General features: G+C 34.6%; 1 protein-coding gene across 2 annotated transcripts in view; it reads right to left on the bottom strand.

The window, feature by feature from the left end:
- The window catches only part of FMN2 (formin 2), a 155910-nt gene that overhangs the window by 45428 nt on the left and 97655 nt on the right, over nucleotides 1-12827 (bottom strand). For both annotated transcript variants that reach the window (XM_064708441.1, XM_064708442.1), the window contains 3 exons: nucleotides 12765-12824; nucleotides 12462-12582; nucleotides 3735-3827 (listed from right to left, as the gene is read on the bottom strand). In XM_064708441.1, coding sequence (XP_064564511.1) covers nucleotides 3735-3827; nucleotides 12462-12582; nucleotides 12765-12824 — 274 coding nt within the window. The remainder of the gene's footprint in view (nucleotides 1-3734; nucleotides 3828-12461; nucleotides 12583-12764; nucleotides 12825-12827) is intronic.

Here is a 12827-nt window from a genome sequence, read left to right on the forward strand (position 1 = left end):
CTCAGTGGAAAAGCTGTGATTTCAACATACTGAATCTTCCCACTTCCCTAAAAAGACTTGCTATTCTGAGGGAGTGATGGCTGCTACCTCCTGCCATAAGTTTCCTGCTTTATCAAGCTGACAAGAATGCACAGCCAAGAAAGCACCTCAACAGCACCCAGAGACTGCTTTTCACTGCAAACTTAACCACAGTTAAAACCTGAGGACTACGAATCATTTGTGGATCATGCACACACAATTCTTTTGGTTTCAGCTGGCTAACCTGTCCAGTGGGGCAAGGCTAAAGGACTACTAACTGCTAATGAAATTCCTCTACAAACCATGTGATAATTAGTACCCTCAGCATTTCCCCACTGTCTCATGTCAGACTCATTTTCACCAGAAAAAGAAGTGATTTCTGATACTCTCCAAGCTGGTAGATGTGATCTCTCATGTATTTGCACCCCTATCTATCCACAGCTGCATATGGAACAATGGAGACAAGGTTACCAAACGGTGCTTTGCTTTCAATCTCTCTCATTCAAATTGTGATAACTTGTGAGGAATTAGTCAAAGACAGAAAATGTGACTATATATGATATTTTGGGAACATGCAAATTTTAAACTTCTACTGTTTGGTATGAATAAATTTTCATTGGAAAGGACAAATTTTATGGGGTAAACCATGCTTGCCAATATCCACTAAGCCAATGTAGAAAGGAGAGCACAGGTAACTTAACTTTCTGCTAAGTATATTGATCACTATATGAATGATCATGAAGTCCCTCAAGAAAGGACTGGCATCCTGTCACTAATTTGATACTTTAATGCACATGCTGGCTGTTTACCTTACTGACTTGGATAGCAAGGCAAATACTGAACAGCCTTCATCACACATTCTTGCCTCTTTCCCTTCTTTAGCATTCAAATGAAACCATCTTTACAATCAAGCTAGAGATATGCAACCTGGTTTTATCTCTGATGAATCTAATAAAAGTGTTAACATTAAAAAATTATTTTTTAATTAATACATAATTAGCAACAATCTGCTAGACTAGTTGCAGTAACATAACCCAAAGTTATCTAGCTGTGCGTGGCAGTTACTATTCTTATAAAGCATTGCATTTCTAACCCCTTGCCAAGGATATTTAATTTAGTATCCAAGTTTTCTTGCCTGTGGGAAAACCATTTTCCATTTTAGCTGCATGCAACACGTATAAGTGAATATGCTGTAAGTAACTAGCTCCTTTGAACTTTTGGGTCCCATTATGAACACAAGTTATCTACTCTGAAAAGGCATCATATAAACATGCCAAATAATTCAACCTTATGAAAAATGCTTTTCATCTGAATTATAAGTTAAAACTTTTTTCTGACTTTGGAGAAACTGGAACTTGAAAAGATAAAAACGTAAAGCTTGATTTTTCTTTGCCCAGAGCATATGTTATATAAACAAAAATCCCCAAAAGGTGCCAAGAATTGTCCCTCTGTTTTTCTAAATGATCACGTGTGCAGTCTAGCTGAAAAGACTCATCGATTATGTCTACACAAACAACAAAAGCCCCTAGAAAAAATATCTAGATCAAAAGCTTGTCAAACACTGAACAGGAAAGAGAAATCCTGCTTTAAACATGGCCTCTTTCAAGTCGGAATTCAATCCCATGAAGTAAAAACAAAGGATTTCATAATGAAAGGTATTTAAATTACTTTATTTTTGGAACTTAACCAGGGATTCTTTCTTGCTATATGTTAGCCTTTGTCTTTCTTACATTAGGACAGAATTCTGCTTAATAGGCCCTACTATTTTAAAAAAATGTAGAAATTGTTTAGTCACACTTTTACTGTGTTCACAATATACATTTCCAATTATTTTCATCAACATGACAGTGATATTTTTACTGACATTATGGGCTTCTCCCTTTGTTAACCACCTAACAATATACACTATTTATATGGGAACACAGCAAACCTCCTAATGGATGTGATGGATATACCTTTTTCTTTTCTTTTTCCTGACTCTCCTAAAGTACAGACACGTAGTCACAAAAGAAATTGCATATCCTTGCAAAACCAGATCATTATACAGCATATATAAAATTATAATCAGGAAAGTGTAGCCAGATATCATAAAATAAGCATAAGTATAAAGTTAGATACTTTTAAAAATATGGTTTCTAAAAGAAAAAACACAATTTTAACAAATTTTACTTCTGCTGAAACACAATCATAAAATCATAGAATGGTTTGAGTTGGAAGGGACCTTAAAGATCATCTAGTTCCAACCCCCTGCCATAATCAGGGACACCTTTCACTAAACAAGGTTGCTCAGAGCTCCATAACCTGGCCTGAACACCTCCAGGGACAATCCCCATGTTTGATTTCCTGCTGTGTTAATAAGGTTAAATGACATGATTTACAGCATACCAACAGTGATATCTTGCAGACAAACTTGTGATTTGAATGTCCCCTATCTATACATAAAAACTATAATACAAACCTAATGCAAAACACTTGCTACATGTTCAATCGTGCCACTACTGAAATATTTGTATGCCATACGTACATAACCAGAATTCAGCTTGAAATTTGTTCATACCTACTAGTGCTGGAGACAACACCCTGATTGCCAGACTTGTTTTAGAAAACAGCAGTTCATATTTGATGATTAAAAATATTGGGTGTGCTCAATTTATTCCCTGTAATTGAGAGTCCTGTAGCATGGATCAGCACATGTGTAGCCTGGTTCTGTCCCCTCCAACCCAAACCATTCTGTGATTCCATAGGTATTCCACTTATAACATTTGGATAGATAGTCATCTTGGATACTCTAACCAGGAAGATATACAAGCATATCTGACAGGCCTCTCAAATACAAAGCACGTTCAGTTAATAAATATTTCTAGATATGGTAGCTCTCAGTTAATGAATTGATAAATCAGCACTAGAAACAGAATTCTTACATAATGCCTGTTCAGGAGACAAAAGGTCTTCGATTATAAGAGGAAATATTGAAGCAGAATGAGCAGCAAAATGTTAAAATTATGTTGGTGTACTCATCAGGGTATTTTAACCCTGATGCATTGAATTCTGACTTGTACTAAAAAGCAAATTGGTTGATGCAGAGTAGAATTTCAAGAGATGCTCTGACATACATTAGTGAAAACCCAAAGTTATCCGTATTTCCTATAATCTCGTCAAAGAAAAGTCTAGTAAACCATAGTCTATTCATTTTAAAAGTGTTTTTCTCCTAATATTCAGGATGCCAGTTGATCCTGGATATTTTTAATATATTTTTTATTGCAGTGTTATTCATTAGTCACAGCCAAGTATTTCATATGGATTTGCAGTAGATCTGAAAAACCTTTAACTACTTTCTTTATGCTTATTCCATGTTTTTGGCACATACAAAAGAATTATCTCATTGGAATGAAGTTAATGAAACAAATCCAGCTTCAATAATTTTTCAAGGAACAAAGGCTGTAAATTTGTTTTCTACTGGAATGTTGAACTTAGAAGATCACACACTCAAGTCAATAGCATTTGTCTTTGCTGTCATGCAAAAGAGAGTGAGTCACCTACAGTACAAGAGAACAACTTTGGTAAGTCTGTTAGAACTGTGTGGCATCTGATCAAACTAATCCATGTCTTTCTATGATGCCAAAATAAACAGTCCCTTTCCCACAATGTATAAACATTGTTCCCATAACTTTCCTTTGAAATGTCATGAAAAGGTTAAGCGACGTTTCATTATTTACCTTGACTAATGAATTGCTCCATGTTGTCTTTGAAAGGCTGTAGGTGCTCTTCTAGTGATAGCTGATAAACTTTTGCTGCTTCTGTCTCACATGCTGAAATTGGAGTAACAGATTAGTTTAGGATGACACATCATAGCATGGATCTGCATACTATAAGAAAAGACAGTTTAATTCATATCCAGGGAAACCAGTGGAATATGTGCCTCAAACACACTACAGGTACAAACACTACGATAATAGAATCAGGAACAGTCATGTTCCCAGTAAAATGTTTTTATATGCAGATAATTTGTGGCCAGTGCGTGAGTTTAAATAAGTGGCAGCAAAAAATTAACAGAAGTATCCAGTGGTTTTGAGGGAGAAAGACAAATTTAAAGGGCAGAATTGTATGGGAACAAAATTAAAAACTCAGATTCCAGGCTGTATTGATATACCTGCCCCCAGGTAATAGTGCCTGAATTAAATAAGGTTCAGATGCAAAACCTGCACCAAACAGCAGAAATTACCTTAATTTAGGGAGTTAAGCCAGAGGAGGCCTTGATACTTGATAAAAACACAGATGTGGTGAAGAGTTCTGCATTTTTCAAAAGTAAAGGAGCAAAAGGACTAAAGTGAAAGATTGTAAGAATACTCATGGCTCGAACTGTCTGAGAGAACTTGAACAAGAACAGCTTGTTTCTTATTGGACTAAAAACCAAGACCGAGAATCTGGAGCCTAAAGCAGCCCTGACACAGCAATTATTTGTGGGTAAGGTGGTACCTTCACACTTCCAAGCTAATTTAATTTGGGTTAAGAGAAGACCCGAGACTTTAATTTCAGATGAATGTTGAGCTCCAATTACTACCATAAGGGAAATATTTTTAGGCTGTGACAAGCTCCTATCATTCAAGAAATGAATCCTCCTTGATTCTGTCTCAGAATTTTCAGTTCAAGTGCATACATTCCAAAACATGCATTTCCTTGCTTTCTGTAATTTGTCACTAGAATATAAAGCCCCACTATTCATATATGCCATTGCTATTCCTCATTGTAACTGAAGAATTTAGAGTGTTGATCTTGACGAAAGTAGTACAAAATACCAGTTCCCAGTATTTCTTCCCAAATGAAGAAGTAAGATACTGAGTAAATGCTTGCGTCAGAAGGTATGTGAGAATACAAACAGCCTTCTAAATGTAATATTTTTTATCCTCAGCTTCAAACTCAAATACATTTATCTCCATGACCTGCTCAGCTAAACATCCCAAATATCAAAGGAATAGATTGGCAAAGGGAATCTGCTGTGATGACTTCGTAACAAAGTTTTGTCTAAAGCAAAAGCTTGTCTGATCATTCTTAACTGACTCAAAACCTGGTCTTATGTTCCCTATTCTCACGTTTAGTTATTTTCTCATTTTAGCAAATACATATACAATTGAAAAACTTAGGCAAAATTACCAAATTTTAAAAACTCCATTTGCTTCCAGCAGATTTTAAATTTTCTTATATTGAAGGAATTGAAAGGTATTCAAGGCACCACAAAAGAGACTCATATTGGCAGTCACAAAAGTCAAGCACTAGGTAGAAAGTGATGTCACAAGACTGAATTGCCCAAACAGGAATAAAGATACTTTTTGTTACTTTAAAGCAAGGTGAAGGTTTCAGTATCCTCTAGTCCCAAATTATGCACTTGAGGCCTTCCAAAGATCTCAAATCCTAAATAGAAGTTGGCAAGGGCAGAGACACCTTTTCACTAGATCTCTAAATCAATTTTAACCTATAAGCAATACATGAAGAATGGAAAGGACCGATAGTACATCTAATTTCATCTCCTCTCAAGACCATGTGCTGCAGAGAACTTCATGCCATTTTTCACAGAAGCAATCAAACCAGATTCTTGTGGGCAATTCAAACTGGTAGCTTTTTTGCCCATACATACATATGTGTCTCAAATGCTTCTGACCTGGAAATTGATGTGATATTCTGTGCTCAAAATCAGTTTAGAGATTTAAACAAATTGCAATTCCAGCTGTATCCAGTATCTCAATAATTCATCTCATTCTCTGTTTCTGTGTTAAAATACAATTAATTGCATATTTTTCAAGCTATTGTCTTAGCTTGGTCATCCTATATTTTTGTTTTATTTTTATTTCAGGTCAATTTAGTAAAAACATATAAAGTTTCATTACAGCCAATATAATTTAAGAGACATCTATATGGAAAAGGAAAGTGACAAAACACTCTGTGCTTTGCACTAACATTTTCAGTAAGTGATTGTGGTAAGTGATGTAAAATGTACTCAGTCTCATTATCAGAAACAGTTATTTTATCTTTCTGAAAAGGAGAAAAAAAAGTTTTCAACATTCATACTATCTGTTTAATGCACATTTTCCAGCTGGTTCTGTTGGATACTAAATTTTAGCCCCTGGAAGCACAAATCTCTTCTAAATATAAAATATTTCTATTTCAACAAAATGAATGACCAGCTGACCAGCTGCTCCTCAGGCTTACTGCATTTTCTTTGGCAAGTATAACAATGGGCAAGAGGAGTTTTCTTTTCAAACTCCCAAAACATAAAAATTTAATGGAAAATAAAAGCAAACAAAAACCCCACACTGAACACAAGAAACCCAACCTATAAAAAAATAAAAAAGCAAGCAGACTAATGAATTATCCTGGATGAGTAATTAACAGATCTATTAAGCTGTTTTTGTTAAGTAATTCAGAAAAGGCATACTTATCTATAGAAATCTTCTAGAAGTCAGGTGGATTTTCAAAATAGTTACAGATATTAGAGAGCACACCTTTAATTGAGATTTGCTAGACTGTTTGTATTAAAGTTTTTATGGAAGCTTTGAAATTATGTCCTTAATTTTCTAAGGTTCGGACTACTCAGGCTTCCACAGGAGATGTGGCTGTGTCCTACTCGTCCAAAAACTATAGAACAACTTTATCACGCCTTTCTCAACTTCTTCAGTGCTTTCTGGATCCCCTACAACTGCAACCTGTGACTTTAAAAGAAAGTTTAGACTTTATCTAAAGGAAACAATGCTGGCCTCATCAAAAGACACACTCTGATGAACCCAGCCACAAATACAGAAAGAGCTCCTAATTTTCTTCTATTTATTTTTTTTGGAATTGTAATGACTTACACTAAGAACTGCTGAGTCTTCAAGGGCTTCCATAGACAGCTCCTTGTTTGGAGTTTTAAGGACAGTAAAATATGACTCACAGATTGACTGAAAGCCTGGCTTTAGTTTACATCTGGTTTAGGTTTAGGAATCTGCATGTGGCATAGCTGTAGCAATTAACCCTGTCAGTGATAACAGAACAAACAGATAGAATTTGTGGATGTACAGTTGTAAATGAGTCGGTAAATGTAAAGATTTAATTTGGTTAAAATAATACCTGTTTCTGTAAAGGTAAGTGGTAGAGATAACTGGAGGACTGACCCAAACCACTACTGTTGCTATTATTTTGCTATTAATTACTTTGAGTGATTTGGCATTATTTTATAAAAGACTGAAGGAATTTTTTCACCAGAATATGGATCTATGGATGATAGAAAAAAAAATAAAGGATCTATTTCTTAATTGGGAAATATCTTCATTCACATTTGTAGCAAAACTATTAATAGAGAATGACAAAACCACAAACATTTCAAATTCCAAATGTTTTTGATGATGCAATTCAAACTCTAAAGAATATAATTTTTTCCTCATTTCAATTCTCTCTACTCCAGCTCCGCCTTCTCTTGAAACTTGAAATACTAAATATTAAAAATATTAAATATTAAAAAATAATAAATAATAATAAATAAATATTTAAAAAAAATTTTTGGGAAATCTCTTAGGGTATTTATTTCACCAAACTTTAGGTTTTTAAAAGACAGATCACCAGATTAGGCTCAAGGCCTTTCCTTAACTGGAAAATCTATAAATCCTTAGATTGTCCCTCTCCTCCTTTAGGAGAGGACAGTCAAATTTAGAAGAGCAATCCCTTCCCTTTCTTCCACCTGAAGTGGGGCCCTAAATAGATTACAACTGCTCAAGTTTGTTAATTGAACATGCAATTAATATCACTCTTACTTCTGATCAAGAAGTGGCATTGGAATGTTGCTAGAGTCTTAGATCCATAATCAGAACTATGATGGAACACAGTTTTGAGAATATGAAAAGATACAAGGATACATGTGTGTGTGAGAGAGAGGGGCAAATAGAATGCTGCAATTTTTTTAAACTTTAGTCTGAAAGCATTAATCTTACTTATTAAAGAACTAGTAGTGGATGCAATCTTATTTATTGCAAAGTAAGCCCTGCACCCCACAGATTTGACCACAAAGAGGAAAATTCCATCTCAAACTACAGCTTGACTGAACTCTCAGGGTTGGGAACTCTTTCTAGGTATTGGGGATAACCTTTACTGAGGTAAGAGGAATGACTAGAAAGCCTATTGCTGTCTGAACTCTCTCAATTGCTCATTGACACCATACCAAATACAACCTTTAAAAGCCTTTTTATTGCATAAGATGGTACTTCCAATGCTCTTATTCACACAGCAGGTGTTAAACACAAGAGCACATAACAACTCTACAACTAGCAGGTCCAAAATGAATAGGTAACTTCAGGTGACTAAGAAGCACTGAAAAAAATAGGGAACATGTATTTTTCCAAGATACTCTGGGGCTTTTCTTGGAACATACTTTTAAAATACAAAGTGTTCTGCAAATGCTTAACACTTTATAAACATTCTCAGTCACATTTATTCCAAATCAGGGAGATGTACTGGGCCACACAGCCTAGCTTCTTTTGGATGGAGAATTTTCAATGAGTTGTAAACACTCAGAATAAGAAAAGAAAGCATCACTACAAAAATAATGTTTAATTATGGTAATTATTGCTTGTAGTCAGTTTCCAATCAAATATATTAAATATGACATTATGACATATAAACAAGTACTGAATTCAACTCAATTTCATAGCAATCTGCATTTCATTGTACTATTAATCTCCTTCTAGTCAGATTTACTTTTGGCCTGACATTGTTTCTAATTCCCTTTCAGCTGAGCTTCAGTGAAAGTTTTGCAATAAGTGACAAGTGATGAAATAGTTTCTGATTAGCAAGAATAAACTTAATGTTGTAAGGCTAGAATGCTAATGTGCAGCCAAAGAATAGCTTCTAAACATTTTTAACTTGCTATAATTCTATAACTCTCAATGCCATTCTAGTGTTCTAGTTCTTTCCTATACCAAATACATCTGGAAGAATTTCATCCACATCCATTGTGGATTTGGGCCACAAATCCAACATTTTCCTAAACCAAAATTTAACCTCAGAGCAAAGAGGGTTAGAATCATGATTAATTTACTACATGTTTTTTCACATCTTTCTGCTCTACCTGGAGCACTCTGAAGTGTCTAGAAAAACATACTGATACTAATAGTTATATAACAGAGGTCCTAATCAGTGAGTGTCCCACACTGCTCCTGTGACCCTGGCTGCCCAATTTTCTTTACATGGTGAGTTGATTTAAGTCATGTGGCAAGTGCTAAAGTTTCTTCTGTGGAATGACATAGGAACACAAGTCATTGCTTGGCATGACTGCATCAAGGAACATTGCTGACAGCCAGGAGAGATCAAAAGCAGATCAAATTGCTTAACAAACTATATGTCACTGAAGTCAAAAAGGATAAAGTGGGAATCCTGGAGAGCTGTGAAATCTAGGAGCAACAGATGGAGCCAAACTCACTTGATTTGTTAGTAAGAGGATCTACTTGTTCTTCGGTCATCTATCTTACAAAAAAAAAATCTGCTATATAAGTGCTATCCTTTGGAGCTGTATTATTTAAAAAACTGAAATTTCTATTCATCTTGGAACAGGCAAATGGCATGCTTCTAAAACTCCTTGGGATTTGCAATTTTAATCTGAAATACTAGAGGAGATTTTCTTTTCCAAAATTTTACAAACTGCCAAGGCATAGAGCTCATAAACACTTGAAAATGGACAATAGCCTTGACAGTCAAAAGGGAAGAAAGTATAGAAGTTTGAATGAGTCCTTTTTCTTTTTAAACAGTCAGCATAACTCTAATACAAAGATAAACCCAAACTCCAAACTGCAAAAGAACACGTTAACAAAATAATTTTACAGAATCATGAAGATTATTTATATCTGCCTGTCTCTGTGTATACTACTGACATCTTCAGATGGAAAAACACTGCAGTACTAAAATGAACTGCTATTGTTACAGCCATTAACCTTTTTTTTTAATAATAACTGTCCTCTACTTTATGGGTATTCTTTTGAGTTTTTTTAAATGAAATTTACCTTTGAATAATGATCATGGAAAGTTTTCTAAGACAGCAATAGTATATCTGCAGAAGACTTTTTTTCTGGGTGAACCAATATCTCCTTCCCACATTGTAATAAGCATGATCTCACTGCATGGTTTTCAACGTATTTGAAACTAGCATTAAACTGTTAGTGCCTGCATCAGTATTATCTAAAAGTTTCAGTTTCCCTGTGACAAAGAACAAATTAAACACCCACCCTCACCAAATGGTGAAATGCACTCACAAAATCTGCCATCTAATTCCTGATGAATGTAAGTCCAAGGTTACAGTCCACATCACAGTATAAAATTCTAATGTATTCTGGGCACTTATTTCTATGCCTCTAAAGTCAGTGTTTCCCAGGAATAATCAGTACTTATTTAATCACACTGAATTCAAAAGAATAAGTTCATATTTAGAATTTTGTCAGAATTTTCTCAGCATCATACAACCCTCTTCCTGTTCAGACATTTGATAAGGCCCTTTCTAGCTCTAGTAACTCAAGATTCCACACATTCATTAGTAAATCTGGTAGTTGACTTTAAGTAAATGAAGAGAAAAATAGCCCCTTGGAAGTAATTTGGTAAAACTTGTACTCTATTTAGAAATTATTGTAATTGAGACAGGCTATTCTATCTCACTGAAATCATCACAACAATTAAGCAATCAGAATACACAGAATTTTTAGTGCATTACTAAATTTTACTACTACTGCTCTTGTGGTCATGAAATCTTTTAAGATAAATGTTTTTTAATTTGTCTTGTCACTTTTCTTTGAAAAAGAAAGTCAACACAAAGCATTTTGCATATCTGGAGACTATTAAGAAGTCATTACTGATATTTAAGTCTGGTGTTGAAACTGTCACTTCATATTCAGGATAGGATGAAGCTGCTGGTGCTGTCCCCAAAAATGTTTGCACCAAATGCAATAGAGAAAGAGCAATGGTGCTTGTAGCTATTCTTCAGTTTCATTAACTGCAAAACAGACTGACAAGAGACTCTTGAGCCTAAGGGTTGGATTGTAAGCACAGAAAGAATTCAACTGCAATCTGAAGGCAGATTGAAGCGTGTAATTTCCATTTTTACAGAACCCCTGCTTTGATCACTACACAGTGTGGATTTATTCCACAAGAGATTCACGTCTTTGTGCAAATTTCAATTTTGATGTGAAAATATTCAACCATTCCTGTACAAAAAAACACTTTTGGTGAATTTGTGAGGAATTTGTGAGGAAATGTATATTTATTCACATGCACCTGAATTCAAGTATCTTTTTGAAATAAGACCTAAGTATCCTTCTTCTACATGTGCCAGTTTAGATGTCAGCTCTGAGATTATCTAGAAGTTGCAAGAAGTTTTCATGACTGAATTCTGAGACTTTTTCCCCCTAGGTAGGTCAGGAGCAGTAAATGGATGATACTACTGTTCATTCCTCAGTGTCACCCTGAATGACTTTGATACAACTTTAAATACTAAAAATACTAAATACTTTAAATACTCAAAATATTTAAAATAATTTTTAAAATATCCAAACAGAAAGTTTCATAGCAGCAAAAAGAGAAGGTCAGATATCATTTGGTAACCATGTTATGTTTTTGTTGTAATAGAAAACCTCCCATTCTAGGTCGTCCAGGGATTAATGGATTACCAAACCATTCCTAGGTCTCTAGAGGCACAGCATTTAAAAGCAGCAAGGCAACAGTAATATCACTCCTTGATTTGCATTTCTCCCTCAAAGATTTAGCACAGTAATGTAACTGACCAGTTTAGCAGAGATTTTTTGCAGTAATATTGAAGATCATGGATGATTTGTGCAAACTACACTTAACAAATTCAGTATTTAGATCCCCATGTTAATAAGAAATATATGATAACTATTCCTCATTAAAGTCTAGCAAATATATCTTAAACTTGCTGAATTCACTTAAAGAGAACATTTCATAAGAGGAGAAAAAATACTTCCTTTGCATATTACTGTTCAGTAAAATCCAGATATTTCAAGCGTCTTTAACAATGTCATACATATTATTTTCTCTGCTAGATGGTAGTTTAGACCTGGTTATAAACTTTTTTTTTTTTATCATGGACATGGTCCAACAATTTGCAGCACTTTTTATGGTCAAAGATTTGAAATCCGCTTACACAACAGGAAAACTAAATTAGTTTTTTGGTTTGGTTTTGAAACAGAAGATTTAACCTAACTGTTTTGATGCTGTTTAATTTAAAAACCTCCTACAGGTTATCTACACAAAATTATGGATAATGGCATAAACGGTCATAGAAAAGCAAATTAAAGAGGCAAACTACTAATTGAAAAGTTAAAAACACACAACTATTTTTACAGTAACATCTAATTTCTCAAAATGATACAAACAAGAATAGAAGAGATATAATGGTAACATTAATCTAGGTTCTGTACCTCGCAAATCTTTCTTCATTTTGCGGAGATCTTTTTGAAAATCATCAAACTTCAGTTGTGAAGCCTGGAAGAGATCTTGTGGATCCGGAAGAGGAAAAATGCATTGTTCCCTTCCAGCATCCTGATGAATAAACAAATGAACAGTTACCTAGTGCTCATTACCTTTGTTCTATACTAAAATATATAACTGAAATCCCAGGGAATATTTATACATATTTCTGCATCTCACTAACAGAAGAGCAAATTTAGTAAGATGGGCTGCTTAATCTGAATTTAACAGAGTTAATTTTAATTTTCACTCACCTCATCAAAATTACGCAAATAATATGAGACAATGTACGATAGAAGACTTCTGCTGTTGTCCTG

The sequence above is a fragment of the Zonotrichia leucophrys genome, chromosome 3, assembly GCF_028769735.1.
Source record: "Zonotrichia leucophrys gambelii isolate GWCS_2022_RI chromosome 3, RI_Zleu_2.0, whole genome shotgun sequence".
NCBI classification, from domain to species: Eukaryota; Metazoa; Chordata; class Aves; order Passeriformes; family Passerellidae; genus Zonotrichia; species Zonotrichia leucophrys.